Below are 22,045 nucleotides of genomic sequence, written 5' to 3'. Positions count from 1 at the left end.
AGAAGGATGAGTAATAAACCACCTGGAGCAGTAAGGTTGAGGTCCCAGGCACCTGAAATGTCAACTTAAAGGTGAACTTAAATATTTAAATGTACAGAATTTTGTAGGGTCTTCTGTTGATAAAATAGTTTGGTAGTCTTAATTTGTTTTTGTTTTTAAATACATTTTATTTATCGTTTCCTTTTGCTGGCCTTCTGGTGCTTGTGTTCAGTATTCTTTTGTGCTAGAGTGAAGATTTGTCTGTCTCTGAAACAGCGTCAGGAATGCAACGTCTTCCACTGCTTTGAGTCTGGGAGTCATTTAGTCTTGCTGAACCCAGAGGTGGTTTGCTGTGTTAGCTTGAGGTCTGACAGAAGTTCGGGCAGGATGGCACCTTAAAGACTAACTGGCTCAGACAGGCAGGAGCTTTCATAGGCAACAACTTACTTGTTGAATCTGGACAGAGGATTCTGTGCGAGTACAAAGTCTTGGTTATCTGAATGCAAATACATTTACAGGGAAAATAGCTATTTGGAACATATTTACATTTAAGCTAATTTGCAGTTCTTTATAAAGCCGCTGATCCCAAATGTGTTGTTAGAGAGCGTCCTTTACAGAGTGCCAGTCAACCCTGTTTTAGTACATAATTCATTTCAAAACGCTTTCTCAAATAAAAACATGCCATATCTCGGAAATAGTGGTTTGCTAGAATGAATTAATGCCTTCACTTGATACGACTAGAGTGTGATTAGCAACAGTTTGAAGAAAGGCTAGTGCCACAAACCGGAAATGAGTTCACTCTAAACGTACTGCCTATGCAGAATTTGCTCTCTTTTTTCCAATGCTTGTTGCAAGACAGAGTAGCATTGGCTGTTCTTTTCATCCTTGAGAGCAGCAATGGTGAGAAACACCAGTTGGACCCACTTGATGCATTGCCCCTTTCTACAAACAAGCACAAACATCTGGAAAGTGGGTCTGCATAAGGAAGAAACACATTTCTGTGTAGCTTTAGTTCTTTGACCAGCACAAAGTGTGTAGACTCTTCCAAATGATCCAAACTGTCTGGTCAGGTTGGTATGACTCCCAAAATGTCTTGAGGGGGTTGCGTCTAAATATGCAGTGTTGTATTTGGCACCTGAGTGTGTGCTCTTATTATTTGCTTCAGTGCTTTTGGTACAGTTTTTTTTTTTTTGGAGAGCTGGTCTCTGAGTGCGGATTCACTGGTACCTCTTTTCTTTCAGGTTTTTGGCAGAGGCCTCTGAACTCGACAACAGCTTTTCTTCCTCTGTGTGAAACTGTTCCAGCACATAGTCCCTGTTACCCCAATTGTGGAAACCCCTTTGAGCTGGTGCGCAAAATGATGGTCCTCCGGCAGGCCCTCCAAATCTCTTCTACAAGAAACCTATGTATTCCATACATGTATCTCAACCATCCAATTGTTTTTGTCCCATCATACTACGAACTGATCGCATTAAGCAACTGGAGGTGTCATGCCTCTCCTACATCTGCTTACTGTCCTGTTACCTGCTGTGTTGTACAGTGTTCAGTATTGAGTGGTGAGGTCTTTGGGGTAAAGTTTTGTTTGTGCTGAGAGACTTTTCACACTTCAGGGTCCTCTTTAAATAATAAACACCTGCTTAAATACTTAATAAGACCCTCTTTAACTGACCTCCAATAATCTTTATCCATTGAAATGGTAGCCAGGCCTTTGAGGATAATTTCACTAGTAACACCCCCCCCCCCAACCAGTAAAAACGAAGGTTAAAATGTCTAAACATCATTTTAGAGCAAAAAGAACCTAAATAAAATATACCCAAGAATCTGAATTTCCAGCTGCTGCTATCATATCATTTCTGAAAGTTAGCTTCCCTAATAACAACTCCTGACAAGTGAGATTGAATTAGTATTTAACTGGTAGGTTTTGAGAAGAAGTTGAAGAATAGAGACAAGCCTTTAAAAGTTGGTTTGCTTGAACCAAGTGGATTTGGGTTAAGGTTAACATGTCCTTAACTCACCCTACTATGCGTAGACATTACAGTTTGTAGGTGCCCTTGCTGTTTCCAGACTGCTTCAATACCCAGGTGTGGTAGAACAATTTCCAGCAGACACTTGGTGTGATAGTAGCAGTCTTGCCTTTGTTTTGCACCATGTAGTGGGCAAACTAGGTTGGACTACTTTCACTTACTACCTGCCGTATATATTAGTTAGGCACAGTGTTTCGCGTGCCTAAAGAAAAGCATGCGAGTGACGTTGCTATTGTAGTATGTTTCCCATGGCTGATCGCTCTTTTATGTGACTAATTGGCAGCAAGCAAGCTATTTGATCCTGCAGTCAGATGTCAACTGACATTTAGTCTGCGATGTAACGTTTAGTCAGAAGTAAGTAAATGTTCAGCCCTTCTGTGTTAACTGTTGCAGTGGTGTGCACATAGGAAACTACTTAAAGCAGGTCTTCCTTGCATTAAAAATAGTAAAAAAAAAAAAAAAAAAAAAGGGATCGAGCAAACTTTGATCAACTAAATCATTAGTGCTCTTGCCAAATTCATTCAGCTTACTAAAATGAGGAGCGCTCGCTATTTAAAAAATGGTGACGGCAGATACAGTGCAAGGTAATTTTCTGATGTGTTAATTGGATGCAAGTCGGTGCATAAGCTGAGAAGCCCACGTGCGCTTGGGGTGCAGGTTATGGTGGGGTTAAGGAATACAGTTAACGGACTTGGAGTAATAGAGAGCAACGTTTTGATCTATCACCACTTCTACTCTGGAATGGGAGGCAGAGGAGACCTAACGGGGCCCTATTGACACTATTATTTCAGGATGTTAAAGTCACTGAAAGCTCAGTAAGGTTGTTTGTTGTGGAGGTAATTCATTCTAGTAGAGACCCTCATCTTCCAAAAAAAATACAGGCTGTTTGTCACTGGAATGATAGAATGGTAACGAGCCTGACTGTTAAGTCATCTTGGACGTTGGAGTTAAGAGTGTTTTCTTTTAGCTTATATTTTCTAATTGGAAAGATTTTGCTCCGTGTCGTAACCTTGACTTAAGCTGTGGTGTCTTTCAGCTCTATCCTGAGAAAGCTGCCGTGTGATCGGGGTCGGGAAAACAGATCTTACGACAACAGGCCGAGAGCCATGGGGCTCTTTTTAGCCTGGAAGACCGCAGGCTCAGGGGAGATCTGATGGCCACCTATAAGCTTATCGGGGTGAACACCAGGATCTGGGGGAACGTTTGTTCACCAGAGCGCCCCAAGGGATGACGAGGTCAAACTGTTATAAACTCCTGCAAGACCGTTTCAGGCTGGACATAAGGAAGAATTTCTTTACTGTTTGAGCCCCCAAGGTCTGGAACAGTCTGCCAGCGGAGGTGGTTCAAGCACCTACACTGAACACTATCAAGAGTAAAATGGATGCTTATCTTGCTGGGATCCTATGACCCCAGCTGATTTCCTGCCCTTCGTGTGGGGGACTGAACTTGATCTTCCGAGGTCCCTTCCAGCCCTAATGTCTATGAAATCTATATGTCAGGGATTAAAAGGCAGAGTTTTGATTACCTTGGTACCTCCTGGTCCCTCCCTAATAGACATGCAATGCTTTAAAGTTTCAGGGAAACTGGGAAATGTTGTTTCTTGCTAACATTTCCTGTCTTCCTCTTGTCCTTTCAGGGAAACCCTAAATCAGTTGATTCAGAAACAACATGAAGACAACCAATGCATTAATTTTTTTACAGACAGGACTAGAGACGTGGCATGCAAAGGAAAATGTTTGAATGGATGTTCATGTTCCTCCAAAAGAATGTGAATTTGTTTTGCATGTTGTTCCTCAGAGCGAGTAAAGATGTAGGCTGGAACAACTGCAGCTGTAATTGTGTGATCTGTATTTACAATTTTGAAAGCTTTTATCTCAGTGAAGAGGTGATTAAACATAGCTTTGTAGGTGAGTGTTATTCCTGAATATTAGTTCCTTGGTTTGCTATACTTTGCATGCTTTGCCTGATGCTTACGATGTAGCAAGTTAATAAAAGGCTGCAGTTTAAGGGAATGATAATGTGAACAGCTTTGCTTCTCAGCCAGATGTGTTAGATATGAGCTTTTTTTTTTTTAATGTAGTCCCAACTTATTCCTTATGGTATCCAAAAGCCCACAGATACAAATATGTGTAAACTGCAGTGCTGAGGTGAGCCATTTCATCAGTTTTCGGTGATATTTGTGTGCAAGGGAAAAATCAGTGTGCTTATACACTTAAGTGACCTGATGCCAGCACTGGTGCCAAGTGCTACTTTAGGATGCGAACTGGTTATCACTTTTGACTAAACTGGAAAAATCTCCTTGTGATTCAGTTAATTTACTCATTAACTTAATGGATTGAAATGAATAGATGGAAATTAAAGGATTTTTCTGGCCAGATTACAGATTCCCAGTAGGTTTTAATGTGAGAGTCATGTAGTGATTTTTACCAGGTGTCTCATCTGTCCATCAAAACATATCAGGCCCTTTCTTAGAGTACTGGTGAGAGAAAGCTGAAGAACTGACTTGGGTTGGGGGGGGGGAAATAGTTTGGCATAGATTGACAATTTGGGTTAACCAACTGCAGGAAAAGATGTGTTTTGGCATATTTTTTTCCTCATCCTGAAATCTCGTTGTTCAGTAGTTCCAAGCTATATCTGTCTCAAAACATGCTATCAGCAGTGTGTTGGGCAGCTGTCACGTACTGAAGTGGACAGGTTAAAAACCGTGGCAAAGCTGATTCTCCTGTGCCGGCACAATACTGACACATCTCCATAATGTAAGAATGCAACAATCCAGGCCTTTGCCTTATTGAAAGTCTTAAGTTCAGAATTACTTTATTTGATTTCGGCTCCACCAAATCAATCCAAGTAAAATAGTTGTGTGAGATGGTACAGACAGTAGCTCCAAAAAATGTCCAGTTGGAGTCTAAAGTGAAATGTTCAGTTTTACATGTATAATGTTTGAAAACCTTAAACATTACAGGAATGTAATATTCAGGGCTGAACACAGGCAGAATTGAGGTTTTTGGGAAAGTATTTGCTGTAAGATTTTGCCTGGGTGTTTTCATAAACATTGGGCTATTGTGACTGCCTGACTTCTACAGTTGCGTAGCTGGGAATTGTAAGGGGAGTGAGGGCAAGGCTGGAAATAACAGGGCTGATAATTTTTTGGTCTGTTGCCAGTTTGTTGCTATTTTCCAAAAGCTGAGGACTTAATTCATTTGTCTTATTACACACAACAGCCAAAAGGGACACATGGGCCTGAATTCAGAGTAGGTGGCTGGCAAAAAAAAGTGGCAGTATAAACTGCAAAAAAACAATCCTTTTTTTTTTTTTAAATTTGGTTGCTGTGTACAAAAAAATGTTTTCATCCAACCCTCTCTGGCTCCTTCTACCTCCCCAGCTGTCTGAGGGTGTGTCCAAATAATTGTGGTATGGCAGTTGTTTACTATGGGGGGGAGGGTTAAAGTGATATTAAGTTAACCTACATTTTGATTCCACTTGCTTAGGTGTAGAAAGACTAGTTGGAGTCATGGGACAACTAACTTTGTTTCCGAAGGAGTAATTTCAGTCAAAAGGAGGACACTGCTTTAAAGGGAATCCTGGAAAACTTGTTCTTGAGTTCAATGATGGGCACAGTGATTGGTGTTAGCTGCTTTTTTTGGATCCTGTCACTTGTTGCATTTTTCTGTTGAGGGTAAACAGTGTATCGCATATTGTGAGCTCGTAATTCTGTAGGCCTTTATTCTGATTTCTGAGGTTTTTGCCTTATGGTTAGGATGCGACTCCCTGAGCTTCCTCCGTCTGATTAGAGAGAATATGCACGTGAGTTCCTGAACTTGAAGGTCTAGGCAACTGTTTTACTGATGGTAGAAATCAGTTGGACTATATTAGGAATTTAATTGGTGTCAGTAACTTCCAATTTACGCGTTATGTTCTGAATATTACTTGGAGGCTCCTGGAGACTTTTAGAAAAAAATACTGATAGTTTAGTTGGAAGTTCCTATATGATGCAGCAAGAGGAAAGAAAAGAACTCTTAAATTGTCATTCCTTTAAACAGATGGGGCAGGTATCTGATCTGATTTAGTGTGTTGTCCTCCTGATAAAATACATGCTGCTTATGGCTTTGAGGCATTTGGCTGCAGACTGTGGTTAGTACAGGACGGAGCAGCTGCAGGAAAACACAACAATTGGGACTTCCTGTCATTTGATCAGCTGCTGCTTTAACAGCAGTTTTTATTGGTGGGAGCGAGCTCGTCCTTCCCAACAGACCCTATTAACATTCCTAGAAATTTGCTTTCTTTGAAACTGGCTTCAGAATACAAACAGATCTGTAGTGATCTGGGCTGGAGGGGGGAAAAATCCCTTGAGTGGTTTTTGTGCATAGCTAAAGAGGGTGGCTGAAGAAAACACCTCCAAACAGGGAGTTGGCTCTGTCCTGAATAAACTTTAAAAGACCCAGTTCATCTTTAAACGTAGCTTGTTATTGCACGTTAATATACATTAAAAACCCTTTTTTTTAAATAAGAACTCCAGGAGTTTGAGCATTAATATTACTGGAGTTGATGGATCCAGAGCTCATGGCTAAGCTCTTGTTTTTCAGCCTCGTTTGATAATGGCTGAAACTTCAGGGAATTCTGAAAGCAAAACTTTTCCGAAGCAGTTTACCTAGAGCTGTAATTATAGTTTTATTTCTCAAACTTTTGACTGGTGCTGTACCAGACTAAAATGTTTGTTAGTGCCAAGGATTTTGAAATAAGCAGATAAAATGATGTTGATTTGAAAACAAGTAGTTGAGTGTCCTACGCCCATAGCACTTAAAATCTTAACCCATAAGTGTCCACGCTGTATTTTCTGATTGCCTGTTCAAGCTGCCTGGTGATTCTGGGTCTGAAGTCTCTGGAAAACTTGTTGTGATGGCTAGTCAAAACACAAGGTTTAAATCCTTTTCCTTGATGAAAGTTCAGGGTCTAGGTAATGCTTTAGTGGTTACTCTCTGGAGTGGGAGGTCTTGTAGTTATACTCAGATTCAGAACTCTTATATTAATATAAGTGCGAAGGACAGTGGTGAAGCTTGCATCTGTTTTCCCACATACTACCTTTCCTGACTCTCTCTCTTTTTTGCCTCTGGTGCTACAAAGTGCTGGCAAGCTATCCACAGTTCTGCTTCCAAATGTGGTTTCTGTGATTTTTTTTTTTTTTTTTGTCTAGTATCTGAAGAAGACGCCTTTTGTTCAAACTTCAAATGACCCCTGCTCTTAAGTGAATTTTAGCTCCGTATAAAATGAAAATGAAGTTCTGTGCTGTTTGAGCATTATTTATGTATTCTTTCCTGTTATCCTGTCTTGTTTCTCTGCTTCCCCTGCTTCCTATCTTGTCATACCCACTGAGGTTGTGCACTCTGAGGCAAGATTTATGTCTCTCTAAAAATAAATAAAAAATGCCATGAACATTTGTGGCTCTGCAGGAATGGGCTAAATAATTAAAAAGAAATCAATTAAGAAATTGGAACTCGGCAGCAAACTATTAACAACAATCCATGCAGAACTGGCAGGCAGGCTTTCTCTTAAGACACTGAAAACATTAGTTTGAATGCTACCTTTTACAACACTTCAGGCTGACTGCAGCTTTTACCCGTTTGCAAAGGGCATGGTTGGCTTGCAGTCGGAGGCTAGCTAGCTAGTCCCTGAGGAACTGGTTGGGTTGGAGGAAGTCGTCACTGGAAAATCTCAGTCAGACTCAGGGCAAGGTTGTGATCTGATGGCGCTCATTGGGGAGGTCACTTCCAGAAGTAGGCAAGCAGCCTGGATTAAGTATCCTGCAAGTTTGAGAGTGCAATTTGGGCATCCATTTGGCAGTGGGATGTGTGAGCCTTGACTGACTTACAGCTTTTCAGGTGGCAGGATCAATGCTTGCTTTGCCAGCGGAGCAAGGATTTGTGCTTTGAAATGCCTCTGACAGGAAATTGGTTAGCTCTGGAAAATCTTATGCAGTCACTTGCATTTGACCAAGTATGTTCAAGACCTCTTTAATTGCCATCCAATAGCTGATTAATTTGGCTGGGGTCCAGATGTATTTTTCTCCTATTTTTAAAAAGCTCTTCATCAGTGTGGTACTGGCTCTCATGCCAAGAACCGAGCGAGTATGAAGGCTGAAGAGGAGGTGTGGTGTGCGAAGGAACCTGATACTGTTGCTCTCCTGCATCTTGCTTTTTTTTTCCTGAATTTGGCCTTCAACAGTTACTTTGGCAGTTTCAAAAGCTCTAATGCACTTTAAAATCTTGAATCATTGCAAAAAAACCTTGAATTTCAGTTATTGCACACTAAGAGTTATTGATTTTTTTTTTTTGACTGAGGTCATTCAGTTAATTGAAAATCTAATATTACAATTTGTAGGATTTTCTTGAAAGGCTATGTCTTGTCATATCCCTAAATGAGATTTATTGCACTTCTTCTTTCAGGAAATGCCCAACTCAGTCTTTCTGGTGATGGAGGTATGTATTAAGGGCCATGGTCCACTGTAACTTGATTTGTATTTGCTTTCATTTATAAAAGTATTAAAAGTGTTGAAATGGATTGATTTAAGCAGGCATTGCTTCAGTGTGTTCTTAGCTTCCTGAAATGTATGTATAAGTCTGAAAGCTAGATAATTACTTTCATATGCACTATTAAATACACCAGTAACTTTATGTTCTATAAATTATGCAGCATTTTAGGTCATAGTGCTATATTTTTTTTTATGAAATGTTTCCATTACTTACGCAAATTAATAACTGAATAATTGACAAAATAATGTTAAAGCCAGACAGCTGGAAGAGATTTTCTAGATGTCATAGAAAATATAGGAACATAAGGAAATGAAAATGAACTTGTAATGAGGCAAGAGAGCCTTCCAGTGCTTATGTTTTGAATATAAGCCTGCCTTCCTTTCTCTTCCACAGTACTGCAATGGTGGTGATTTGGCAGATTACTTGCAAGGTAATCGATTACTCCATTTCTCCATTAGTACATTATCATCCCCTTGTTGTATTTGTGGTTCAAAGCTCATCAGTGATACTTTGATCTGTGGCTTGAGATTTAGATTTTTTTTCATTTTGGCAGTTGGTAAATTAACTATGCCCCCAGTGTGACTTGGAACTTGCTTCTGTAGAAAAGCATGATGAGCCCTGGTTTGGGGACTTGGTCTGTTTCTGTTAAGTACCCAAGACTCTCCAAAAGCAGAAATCAGTGGAGGAAAACGTTTGTTATAAAACTGTCAGAGGAATCCAAGTTGCTTTTTCTGGTGCTGTTTCAGGATATTTAAGCTTGTATCTCCAGCTTCATGGGAAATGATAGCTTTAAGAACCTATATGCCTCAATTGGACAAAAACACTAACCTAGTGAAGCAGAGCTATTATGATGAATGTGGTGAATAGGCTTTTGGTTAGCAGTATAAATTGTGCTCGAGCATCCCAGGTGGGAGCGGAGGGTGAGTAGAGCACCCAGACATGCTGTGCAGCGGAGGGGCTGGGTGGCACTGGGGCGTGCAGTGCGGCGCGTCCCCAGTCACTTGGGAGTTGAGCGGAGGTAGCCCTGTTCTAGTCTAAACCTGAATTAAAACAGGAGAACTGCAATGTGAAGCTGAACCGATTGGATTGTTGATGTCGTTTTGATTCTTCCCACTTGCTTTTCCAAGATCTGGCTCTAGAAATTTGCTGAATTACAGAGATAATGAGGCTTTGTGAAAAGAGACAGTTTTAGCTCAGTAGGAAGAGATTTCATTCTGCCCAGGGTAATGAGGCGAGTTGCAGAATCGTGATGGAAGTTGATTTTGAAAACAGCAAAGCAGTCTTCTCTTTGGGTAGCAATGATCTAACCTGGATGTTTTACATCATCCAAATCTTACCATGTTCTTTTATGTCTTCAGTGTGTTGGATTAGGTTTTGGGGGTTTTTTTAGCTAACAACTGCCATTACTGCACCTGTGTGTATTAAAGGTCTAATCTAGCCTTCACTGAAACTCTTAGACGCCTGTTGACTTTGGCACTTGAATAAGATTGTAATTGTATTTAGTTTTTTTTTAGCAAGCTACGTATTTGCTCGTGCTTCATTCTTACAAGTCATATAGCACCTCCTGAAGAGCTATGCACAAACTACATTTTAATTTCTTCGTTTCTTTTGAAGCATAACTTGCCATAGGTGAAAGTTTTATTCCCAGCATAATTTAGCCACATGTATGTTAGTATAAATTGGTTGAAACTGAGAACAGATGGTAGGATGGAATATCGGTCTTATTTCTTCTGGGCTGGTGCACTTCTAAGTAAGTGCTTGGTAAACTGTTTTTCAGGAGCATGTTTCCTGTACCTATGTAGGTTGTTAGGTGGCAAACAAAACACCAATAACAATGGCAAGTTTCACAAGCAAAATATAGTTATTTACACAGCTCGGGGTAAATACAGCTAATTCAAAATATCCCTAGTGGTAAAGCTAAGAAAATGCAATTGAATATGTAATTGAGGAATATTCACTTATAGAAACTCATTTATAGAATTGGATGGCTTTGCATAGGATGCAGAAGTATGATTTGACTGACTTTTTCAGGCTTACTACATTCGGTGGTGTGTTAAACGTATTCCCTTTTTTACTCGTGATAAATGCAGATGGTGTTTATTTTTTCTGCATGTATATTACTTTCAGCTAAGGGAACGCTTAGTGAAGACACCATCCGAGTGTTCCTCCAGCAGATTGCAGCCGCTATGCGTATTTTACATAGCAAAGGAATAATTCATAGGGATCTAAAACCCCAGAACATCTTGTTGTCTTATGCAAGTCGCAGGAAGTCAAGTGTCAGTGGCATACGTATCAAAATAGGTAAGTAATCTTTTTCCCCTAGAAAAATAAATTACAGTATGGGAAAATCAATTCAGCAGCGCCTTTGTAATGAGATGGAATGAAAGTACCGAATCTGGAGCTTGTGCATTAAATTGCAGAACACCTGCAAGCATGGAAGGAGGAACTTGATACCAGACAATGGTCCTGCTGCATTAAGAAAAATTACATTAAAAAAATTCATAGCAATTCAAGTTTGATTACATATGTAACTTTAATAAGCAATTAATGCATGTTTTAATATTAAATGGTTTAATTCAGAATGTGGAGCTTTGCTTCACTGTAGGTCTAAAAATCTGCTCAACTTTTAGCCCACTTCAGCATGTGTTTGCTGATCATAATGCAGTTTGTGCTTTTAGTGAAAGGCCTTAATACTTTTTCTGTTTGTGTTTAAGGTCTAGAAATGTAGGTTAAGACCTATTGTTAGTAAAAGGGGGTTTGACATTAACTGGGATTATTGGATGCATCCTAATAGATTTTGTTCAGAATTCCTATCTCTTATCGCCAGGAGCAAGTTTCTGTTGGTGTAAACTTTGTGTTTTTTTAATTGGTTTCTTTTGGGGTACAAGTCTCTGACTGAAAGTGAGAGCTCTTTTGAGAGGGTATAACAAACTTGCATCTATCAGGCAGTACAAAAAGGGCAAAAATCCCTTCCCCTTATCATCTTATTTAACAGTTCCCAAACCCTCTCACCTATATTTAAAAAAAAAAAAAAAAAAGAAAAAAAAGGTTCAGGCATCTGAAACTTGAATCCCCAGACTTTTACCTGATATGATTTTAATGTATATTCATCACTCTTAATGAAGCATTTATATTTAGCCACTGACTCTAATCCTTTCCTGCTGACGCCAGGCAGCATTCTCTGCAGCTGGAGAGCTGGCTGAGTAGCAGTTTGTGCAGATGATGCCGTTGCTATTTCTTGACTTGCTGCATTGTTCCTCTTGCCTTCAGTTTACAGCACAGCCTTCTGCTATTCCACTAAGCTGGCATTTTATAACAATTCTGCACCTATTTTTCCCCCTAGCCAGTAATTTCAACAGATTCTAGATCAGTTCTAGACTATATATAGGTGTAAGCATTGTTTTTGGTGACATGCCTATTTCTTTAAACAGCTGACTTTGGTTTTGCTCGTTACCTGCATAGTAACATGATGGCTGCCACTCTGTGCGGATCCCCAATGTATATGGTGAGTGACGGCTTACGTTGTGCATCTCAAACGCTGCTTGCAAAGCAGTAGGATTTGCCATCTGGAAAATGGCAAGTGCTTGGGATTGCCTGAGGATGTTTTGGGGAATATCTTTCAGCAGTCTGCCCAGCAACTGTTGACTTGTGCTGTGGAGACCATAGTTGTTCATGTGGGAGGAGCTTAGAGAGAAAGCGAGTGTTTCTGTAGCGTGGCAAGCTAATAAAAACCCCGGCAAATTAAAACGGGCAGTAATATTTCAGTGTTGATATTATGGCTCGTGAGACATGCTGGTTCTTGCATACTCCGTGATTCACCGGGGATGTTATTCCTGAAGTATGCAAACTGGTGGCATGTGCAGACTGCTTCTTCTGAATAAGAGGGCATTGTCTAATTTCCAATTTCTGGGCACTAGGCAGGGACATTAAACTGAGAAGTGGCAAATAGTTAGAATGCCATCAACAGAAAACTTGACTCTGGGTGGAATGAAAATGACACTTATGTGCTGTCCTTATAGAGCAGCAGCTTCAAACAATTCTACTCTGTCATTTATTTGTGATACTACGTGCTGGATAGGACACTGGCCTTGTTCTTGGGACTGCCACTAGCCTGCTGGGTGATGGTGGGCAAACTGTTTTGTCTTACTGTGCCTCGCCTTCCCCATCTGTAAAATGATATTACTTTGCAAAGTTTTGACGCTCACTGATGCATATACGATAGAAGAGCAAGATATTCATTGGCATATTTCCGTGCATACCAATTGCTGCTATTCTAGGGTTGCTAACTGACTGAAGCTGTTCTGGGAGATTTTACTAGCATATTTTAAGGGGAAAAAAATCTCCTGGATTGCTCTTAGTAGTCCATGGGAGATCAGCGCTGATTCTGGTAGACTCCTGGCCAATCTGGAAAGGTTGGCAACCCTGCCCTGTTCCCACGCTGTAGAACCCATATTGCCAGCCAAACACCTGCATTCTTGGGGGGAAAAGCAATTGCTTTTAAAAGCCACATAGTAGTACAGATTAAAGGGCTTAAATTATCATTCCAAGATATTTACCTCGTTGCAGCATGCTGGACCGTTTTGTTACTGCATTGCAGTTCATGTGCAGATTTTTTAAAATTTGTACCATGATTGCTGCCAGATCTGCTCCATTCCTTCCATAACTTTCCTGTGCTTTCCAGGCTCCGGAGGTAATTATGTCACAACACTATGATGCAAAGGCAGATCTGTGGAGCATAGGAACTGTGATTTATCAATGTCTTGTTGGAAAACCACCTTTTCAGGTAACACTTATTTTCAGTCTGACTCTCTCAGTTGATTGTCCCGTCCCACCCCTCCCCCGGCCCCACCATAAAGGCTGTCAGGGCATTTTCCTTCCAGAAAGTGGGGATGCGTATGCCGCAGACCCAGGGGGCTCTGGGGATGTGCAAAAGAGAAGTGTAGTGCGGTCTCTCTGTCCTACTGAAAACAGAGTGTTAAGTTTAGAGCGTGTGTACTGAAGGGTGCTCAGTACTGAAGTCACTTCTGAGCTTAGGTCTCCCCTTGGCAATGTAAACCTCTTTCCGCACACCCGCTGTAATTAGTTAGGCCTCCTTTTTAAGCATGTGCTGATATAAACAGGTGAGAGCTATTTTCTTTGGTCATCTGTGTTAGTTTTGTTTTTTTTAACAAATCTATGTTTGCATTTGACAGGCCAATAGTCCTCAAGACTTGAGAATGTTCTATGAAAAGAACAGGAACTTGATTCCTAGGTATGTGTGTTTTGTGATGAGGTAGTAGTTTTTGTATGTCAGGAAACTGAAAAGAGATGGGAACATTCACTGAATCATTCAAACAGAAATGTGACTTCAAAAATGGACTATAAAATGATATTACCCTGGCTAATGCATCTTCTCTGTGCCTGCTCATGTACTGACTTTGACACACGGGTTTTAATATTTTAGTCCTGTAAGCCAATACAGCTGTTGAAGAAGGAGTTGGATTCTTATGTCTAGTCTATCAGAAGAAATGTTAATTAAGTTCTATCTGCAGAATCATTTATGGGGTGCACGTGCTAAAATGAGCACACAGCTTGACTTTCAGGTTGTGCCATCACATTGCGGGGCTGACAGGAAACAGTTTGGAAAAAAAAGTGTAAAATTGCTATCTAGATTGGGGAGACAGATGTGCTGATTTAGGAATGGTATCAGTTTCAAAATGGTAAATTTTCTCGTTTTGGCTTTATTTTGTTTTTCATCGTTTTGTAGCCTCCGTTGTAGCAACAGAATGGTACCTTAAAAGTTGTGTCTGCCCTTCTGCTAACTCACAAGTGCTTATTATTTATTGGTATCCTTTAAAAACCCTTTTGCAGATGCAAGCCAAGATTTAAAAAAAATAACTAATTAATTTGGGGCATCTCAGTTTTGGAAATACCAACATGTTCTGTGTTGGAAGGGCCTGGGTTTTAGGAAGTGTGCAACACCTGCCCTGAAAAATGGTTCAAATGAGACATTCTTAATAGAGGCATTGAAACTTCTACTCATTTTTGAGAGAACCTGGCCCAAATGCTAAGTCTTCATCCAGAGTGGAGTCCAGTGGGGAGCTTCTCCCAAAGCTTTACAAGGCTGCTCAGAGTTGAAAGCTACACTTGAAAATGTAAATAACCAGGAAGATTTTTGACTTGAGGGTTTTACCTTGGGGAAAATGGTGATTAGATGTGTCCACTCCAGGTTTGCAAGTATGGGTGCCGCTTTTATGCCTGACCTTAAATGCCAGCTACTTGAATTTCCAGAGCCTTTGTCCTATGGATATCATTTCCCTTGTCACATTTCAGGATTAGACCTTCCACTTCTGCTTTCTTTTGGGACACCAGGGCCCTGTAGGAATTGATGTTCAGTGCTGGTAGATTGATTTGGGAATAACGTGGAGCCTTGTGTTTCACGTTGTTACTTCTCTTCCTTGTGGCCTACCTAATCCAGTTGCATGTCTTCTGTAAGACAACAGAGCATGCCTTCAGAAGATGCAAAGGCATTTCAGGAGGTCAGCTTTCCAGAAGGAACTGTAATTATTATTTGAAAATAATCATATTTGTTTGCTTCTCTTTATACACAGCATTCCTAGGGAAACATCAGCTTATCTGGGTGACCTGCTGTTGAGTTTGCTTCAGAGAAACCAGAAAGATAGAATGGACTTTGGTACGTTACCTCTTCAGTAGCTCTCTTGATTTTATTTCTTTCCACTGTTAACTATTTGTTGATGATATCAGATTACTTTTCTTAACTGTTTGATTTAATTCAGTCTGGTATTACAAGTCGTCAGAAAGTTTTTAAGTGTTTCAAGTTTGACAAACATTTAGCTAGAATGGCTTAAGCAGGAATATCTTGCCTTGACCAGGAGGCTAGACTGCACGACTCAAAGTCTTCTCTTTTTCTGTGAATCAAGTTATAGAAAGAAATGAAACCTCTTTCCACTCATGTGTAGAGGATATGGCATAGTCATCCACGGTTCCATTAAATTTTAAACATCCCAGTCGCCCAGCAGAAATAGTTTTTATATGCAATTTATGACATTGGGGTTACTTAAAATATATAAATTGTCATCACTAATAACTTTCCAACGTGATCTTTCTTCACTGTTGATTCATAGCAGCCTAGGGAAAAATGGCTGTGGATGGAAGGCAAGGATCCAAGAGTTGGCAACTTTCTGTTTTTAAATTATTTGTTGTTGCTTCCTTCAGTCTTGGGTACTAGCCCACGAGCAGTTGGTGTGGCGCTCCTAGTAATGTTTTATTAGCTGGTAAACAACAACTGATGTTCTACGTACGTAATCCTTCATAGCTTCTAAGAACGGTGATTTATAATTGTTCAAAACAAATGAACCACCCTTACACAACCTGTGGGTATTTAGCATGTTAATCATTACAAAAAACAAAACAAAAGCGGCATTGAAATAGCAAGCGGGTGTACTATTTATAGTTGTTCTTTTTTAATGTCTAGTTGGCGTCTATAATTGTTGGGGAATGTTTCCAACTAAACCCTTGTTCTGCCAGCTCAGGTTTTTATCTCTCGCTGACCAGCTGACACATGGTAGCTGTTTGCACAAGACTGAAGAGAAAGATGCGCTTTCCTGTTTTGTTTGGTTGGCAGGCGGCTTTTCCAGTGGACACAGCTGCTTTCATTATGCTAATCCTTAAATTTGATATTGTAGTAATTTCTTGCAAATTTTTTTGTAAATGCTCTTTTTGGCTTTGAAAATATGCTCAGCAAATCTGGAGTTACATGGCATTTTTGGCTATAGAAATACAGCTTCCAAAAACTGTAACTTCCTGTTGCTTTTTCTTGAAGAAACAAAGGGAGTGCTCTTTGTCAGTGCCTGTCTGAGAGGGTGCATGGGCACAAACACGCACAGAAGGGGAGTGAAGGACTCGTGTAACACTGGCGTTGTGTGTTTTGACAGAGCGAGTTCCCAAGCGTCACCTTTTGGAATGGCTTGTTCACAGATTTCCATAGTTTTGTGAGATCAGAACGATAAGAGTTAATGAAATTATTAACACCACCTTTTAAAATGTAGACACACCAACAAATAGTATATCCCAGAAGTATCATGGATGTGGATATCTGATTTGTTTTTGGTCGCTCATTAAATTTTACCAGCATCAAATGAAAAGCAAATAAATGCTTAGAGTCCTCTAACAGATTCACTTGCACCCTATTTGTTGTTATCCAAATGTGTTGAGCATCTGTCTTGAAAGCCCAACCATTATGATCCAGGATATTGCATACTCCCAGTGTTTCTGAAGGAAACTTGCATCTAGGCAAATGAATTAATCTTGGATAGTGTTTGGGATACAGTATTTGCTTGCCCTACCCCAGTCAGCCTCTTTCACAGCAAGAAACCTGAAGTGGATGCTGTCTAGCCCCCGGGTTTTCCAAACCCCCCAGAATGTAAATGGAACCGTGGGGATACTCTCATTTCCATCATCTAATTTTAATTCTGCTGTCAGTTTGGGTTGTATCCTTACTGTGCATTGGCTAAAGGTCAGCATAAAATTAGATGACTGCAGTGCGCTTTGCTCAGAGGACTGCCTTCTAAATCCGCTTGGAAGCTGACCTGAGCAAAGAGGATAGCAGCTTAGTTGTTAAATGAACTGTTTCACCGCAAGCATATTGCACTAAATGCCTCTGGGTTTCCAGGAGAAATTGGATGTGTCGGTTTGACCTAGAAAGCCTGATGAGGCAGCAGCTACTGACTTGAGACTGCTTCTTGATGTGTCAGATTGTCACGAGTGAGAACAGTGCGAAGAGGCTCGTGCTAGAGCACCATTCATGTGAGATGGGGCTCTTCAGCTTTTCATTGCACTTCCCCCTCTGAGCATGAGTTGGTCCCCATCTCTTGTCCTGCAGGGCATGCTAAAATGCACACCTTTTGGGAGTGGCCCATCGGTTGAGGGGAGATGTATTGAGGGTTGCTGATTTGTGCAGTGGAGGTAGCCGCCAGATTACGTTTTGCTTTCTGAATTTTTTTTTTTTGTACTTATTAGTTTCCCTAAGGGCCTAGAATAGTCACTTGTCTCTAGTCTTGCTTTATAAATGTGTAAATAATGCTCTGAAAGGTGCTTTACCATAGAAACCTTAGCAAAAGAATTGAAAAAGCCCTCTCGATTTCAGGGGCTCCATAGGATCTGTATTGCATGGAACATACTGTGACATGAAATGGACTTAGGAGCCAGGTCCATAGTTGCTTGACAATAGCAGTGCAGCTTGATGCCAGCTGAATGCTATGTTTGGCTTTTACTATTTAGCTGGGAGATTTCTGGCTGTAGAACAGGGTGTTCTAACTGTCTGAGGTTTCAACGCTGAGAAAATCAGCATCCATTGAATTTCTCAGAGGTGCTAGGACTGTTCCTTGCTCCAAGAAAGAGGTTGATTTTTGTGGTTGGCTTTGTTTTTTAAGATCCCCAAAGGGTTAATTTTGATCCTGTTTATTAGCCATTCCTGCTAATGGGGGAGCTTTTTTGTATGTACAGAGGTAATGTTTTGAAGTGGAGAGAACTTGAGAAATGAACTCCTTGATCATGCATTCCTGGATAGATCTGTATGCTTTTATTCATTGCAGCTACTACATGTATTGTAGCTCCTAGCAGACATTAACTCCGAGACATCTTAAAAATAGTTTAAAATCAAAATGAACAGCATTGTAGTATAACTCTTTGTTCAGGCAGAGTTTTCCAACATGGGTGGTCTATCCTGCTGTCAGTTAAACGGTGACTACTTTCAAAGGAGAGACAGCTGATTTCCTAGTAAGTTGTTGTTTGGGGGTTTTTTGCATTGTTGGGCCCATAACAGATGCTTGGATTTGGGTTGAATGCCCCCATGCCACACTGACTCTTTCAGGAGAAGCTGACCTGTAACATTACGAGTCCGCTCGGAAAATCCATCACAAATGGCCGCTCTTTTGGAAAATAAATAAGAAATGCTGCACGGCTAGCCTACAGCACAAAAACACAAAGTTTTTGTCCAGTTAGGTACATGGATACAGATAAATCCCTCAATTACTTTATGAAATACTGATAGTATTAGCCAAACTGAACATGTCTTTGGCTGTTGCCCAACTCCTCACGTTGACATAGAATTTTTGTGGAGGGTGGACTTGGGGCTACACAACTTTGGCAGGGGCATAATTTCTGAAAGTGGATATGGGAATAGATTTGGAGGTCTGAAAGAGTGGGAAGGTATTTTTTCCACTGGTGCTTTTATCAGAGGACTGCTGAGTGTTTGGTGCAGCAGCATTTCCACGTACTGAGAGCGGATTCTTCCCCAGCCACCAAGGAAGGACTTTAAGGGGAGGGGAGGAAAGGGGCGAGAAGGGAAGGCTGCATGAAACCCAACAGGAGCGATTAGCCACGTGAATGAAAAGGGGAGACAATTGGGAATGTTTGTGTTTTTGTTAAAGAATAAATGGCATTTAAAAGCCTTCTTATCTCTTGACTCCAGTGGAACAGCAGGTGTTATACACCAGCTTGGGAACACCTGATCCTCATAAAAAGTTAATGGTTATATTACCAGTGTGTTACAGCTGAGCTCACAGCCTTCCATCAGATTGTTGAAGAAATTGCTGCTGCAAGAAGAAAGGCGGCCTCTGCAGCCCTGAGGATTCCTGTGGCTCTCCCATTTGCTTATCCTCCATGAATAGGGTCATATTTTTCCACCGCTCTTGGGCATCAAAAACGTACAAAGAACTGTGACCTACTGTGGCTAAAAAGGAAAGCCTACAAAGGATGGAGGACGGGATTCACCTCCAAGGAGGATTACTCCGCGCTGGTCCGGTCCTGCAGGGACCAAACCAGCAAAGCCAAGGCTGCAACTGAACTCCAACTAGCTTCAGGCATCAAGGACAACAAAAAGTCGTTTTTCAGATATGTGGGGAGCCGGAGGAAAAGCAAGGGCAATGTTGGACCCCTGCTGAACCAGATGGGGCAACTGACAACTGACGCCCAGGAAAAAGCCAACCTATTGAATAGGTACTTTGCGTCAGTCTTTCGTCAGTCACACGGGACGCCCATGCCTGCTATGGGACAGGGAAATCTGGGTGAGGGGGATCCCCTACCCTCCATCAATGCTGACCTCCTGAAGGAACACCTTGAGAAGCTGGACACCTTCAAGTCAGCCGGCCCTGACAATCTGCACCCCAGGGTGCTCAAGGAGCTGGCGAGCGTCATAGCCCAGCCCCTGGCACAGGTCTTTGAAAACTCCTGGCGCTCTGGTGTAGTGCCCGAAGACTGGAAGAAGGCCAATGTGGTGCCGATCTTCAAGAAAGGGAGGAGAGCGGATCTGGCTAACTACAGGCCCATTAGCCTGACTTCTATCCTGGGGAAGATCCTAGAAAAGTTTATTAAGGAGGCCATCCTTGAGGGACTGGCCCAGGCTAACATCCTGAGGGACAGCCAGCACGGGTTTGTTGCGGGTAGGTCTTGTTTGACCAATCTGATTTCCTTCTACGACCAGGTGACCTATCACCTGGACAAAGGAGAAGAGATTGATGTCGTATATCTTGACTTCAAAAAAGCTTTTGATCTGGTATCCCATGATCACCTCTTGGCCAAACTGCCCAGGTGTGGCCTTGGCTCCACCACGATCCGCTGGCTGGGAAATTGGCTTTGTGGTTGGACCCAGAGGGTTGTGATTGATGGCAGTCACTCATCACGGTGCCCTGTGACCAGTGGGGTCCCCCAAGGCTCTGTCCTGGGACCCATACTGTTCAACATCTTCATTAACGATGTGGACATTGGAGTCAGGAGTGGACTGGCCAAGTTCGCCGATGACACCAAACTTTGGGGCAAAGCATGCACGCCAGAAGATAGGCGGGTGATCCAGGCTGACCTGGACAGGCTCAGCAAATGGGCAGACGAGAACCTCATGGCGTGTAACACCGATAAATGCAAGGTTCTCCACCTTGGGAGGAAAAACCTGCAGCACCCTTATAGGCTCGGCAGTGCTACGTTGGTTAGCACTACTGAAGAAAGAGACTTGGGGGTCATCATTGACCACAAGATGAACATGAGCCTGCAATGCGATGCTGCGGCTAGTAAAGCGACCAAAATGCTGGCGTGCATCCATAGATGCTTCTCGAGCAAATCCCGGGACGTCATTCTCCCCTTGTACTCGGCCTTGGTGAGGCCGCAGCTGGAGTACTGCGTCCAGTTTTGGGCTCCACAATTCAAAAAGGATGTGGAGAAGCTTGAGAGAGTCCAGAGGAGAGCCACGCGCACGATCAGAGGTCAGGAAAACAGACCTTACGACGACAGGCTGAGAGCCACGGGACTCTTTAGCCTGGAAAAGCGTAGGCTCAGGGGGGATCTGATGGCCACCTATAAGTTTCTCAGGGGTGACCACCAGGATCTGGGGGAACGTCTGTTCACCAGAGCGCCCCGAGGGATGACGAGGTCAAACGGTCACAAACTCCTGCAAGACCGTTTCAGGCTGGACATAAGGAAGAATTTCTTTCCTGTCCGAGCCCCCAAGGTCTGGAACAGCCTGCCAGCGGAGGTGGTTCAAGCACCTACATTGAACACCTTCAAGAGTAAATTGGATGCTTATCTTGCTGGGATCCTATGACCCCAGCTGACTTCCTGCCCTTTGGGCGGGGGGCTGGACTCGATGATCTCCCGAGGTCCCTTCCAGCCCTAATGTCTATGAAATCTATGACTGTCTGCCGTAGTCCTTTGGTTTCTCTGCCTCATTTGGCCGATGGTGCCTTCTCAAAGTGTGAAACGCTCTGTGCAGACTGTTACCCAACTGGGTGTGCCAACTCAGTTAAGCGCATCTTGGCATACTTGGGTGCTCTGAACAAATGCAAATGTTTCTGTTATTGAAGCAATAATCAGTGAATTGCTCCAATTAACTGAACAAATTGTTCATGAAACTTAATTCTGCCGTAAGCTGTGGAACCAGCTGCAAAGACGGCATGTTCTGCCCATTGGAAAGGGGAAGGGAAAGTACCTCATGCCGCTCTTCTGTAATCTGCTTTGGGCAGCAAAAGGCCGGTTGCTTGATTCAATCCTTAGTCGCAATACTAGAAATTGTAGGTGACGACTTGCGTGGAAGTGCACAGGATGAAATATGCTTAAGATGCTGATGAGCAAGCTAGAGCTGAGGTACTTTAGACGGTAGTGATTACAGAAACCCTTGTCTAGTAGTAAGGGGGAAAACAGTAACACTTCATTATTCATAATCCTAAAATTGAGTTATAAAACATCCCTTAGACATCCAGTCGGACTCTCTTTGCTAACTGATGCTATACCACTCGCAGCACGGAAGGCTTTAAACTTTCACAAGCTCTTCACTCTCTGGATATGAAGTATTGATTCAGTAGGAGACAACCGCTTATTGCATCGCATGCTATGCTGCAGATTCTGACACAGTTTGCTGGTTAACCCATGTCTGTGATTGTTGCTTGCTTTGCAGAAGCGTTCTTCAACCACCCTTTCCTGGATCAGGTTTCAACAGTCAAAAAGTGTAAGTAATAGCATTTTTCCATG

General features: G+C 41.9%; 1 protein-coding gene across 4 annotated transcripts in view; it reads left to right on the top strand.

The window, feature by feature from the left end:
* ULK2 (unc-51 like autophagy activating kinase 2) overlaps positions 1-22,045 on the top strand; it is a 54,015-nt gene that overhangs the window by 6,480 nt on the left and 25,490 nt on the right. For 3 of the 4 annotated variants that reach the window (XM_090024940.1, XM_090024941.1, XM_090024939.1), the window contains 8 exons: positions 8,444-8,476; positions 8,924-8,960; positions 10,658-10,831; positions 11,962-12,035; positions 13,212-13,313; positions 13,723-13,781; positions 15,121-15,203; positions 21,972-22,022. In XM_090024940.1, coding sequence (XP_089881066.1) covers positions 8,444-8,476; positions 8,924-8,960; positions 10,658-10,831; positions 11,962-12,035; positions 13,212-13,313; positions 13,723-13,781; positions 15,121-15,203; positions 21,972-22,022 — 613 coding nt within the window. Of the gene's footprint in view, positions 1-1,220; positions 1,328-8,443; positions 8,477-8,923; positions 8,961-10,657; positions 10,832-11,961; positions 12,036-13,211; positions 13,314-13,722; positions 13,782-15,120; positions 15,204-21,971; positions 22,023-22,045 lie in introns of all 4 variants that reach the window. The other variant, XM_090024942.1, reaches the window with a different exon arrangement.

The sequence above is a fragment of the Crocodylus siamensis genome, chromosome 13, assembly GCF_052110815.1.
Source record: "Crocodylus siamensis isolate JL-2025a chromosome 13, ASM5211081v1, whole genome shotgun sequence".
NCBI classification, from domain to species: domain Eukaryota; kingdom Metazoa; phylum Chordata; order Crocodylia; family Crocodylidae; genus Crocodylus; species Crocodylus siamensis.
Note: the sequence above shows the minus strand (reverse complement) of the source record. Positions and strands in the feature narration are given on the sequence as shown.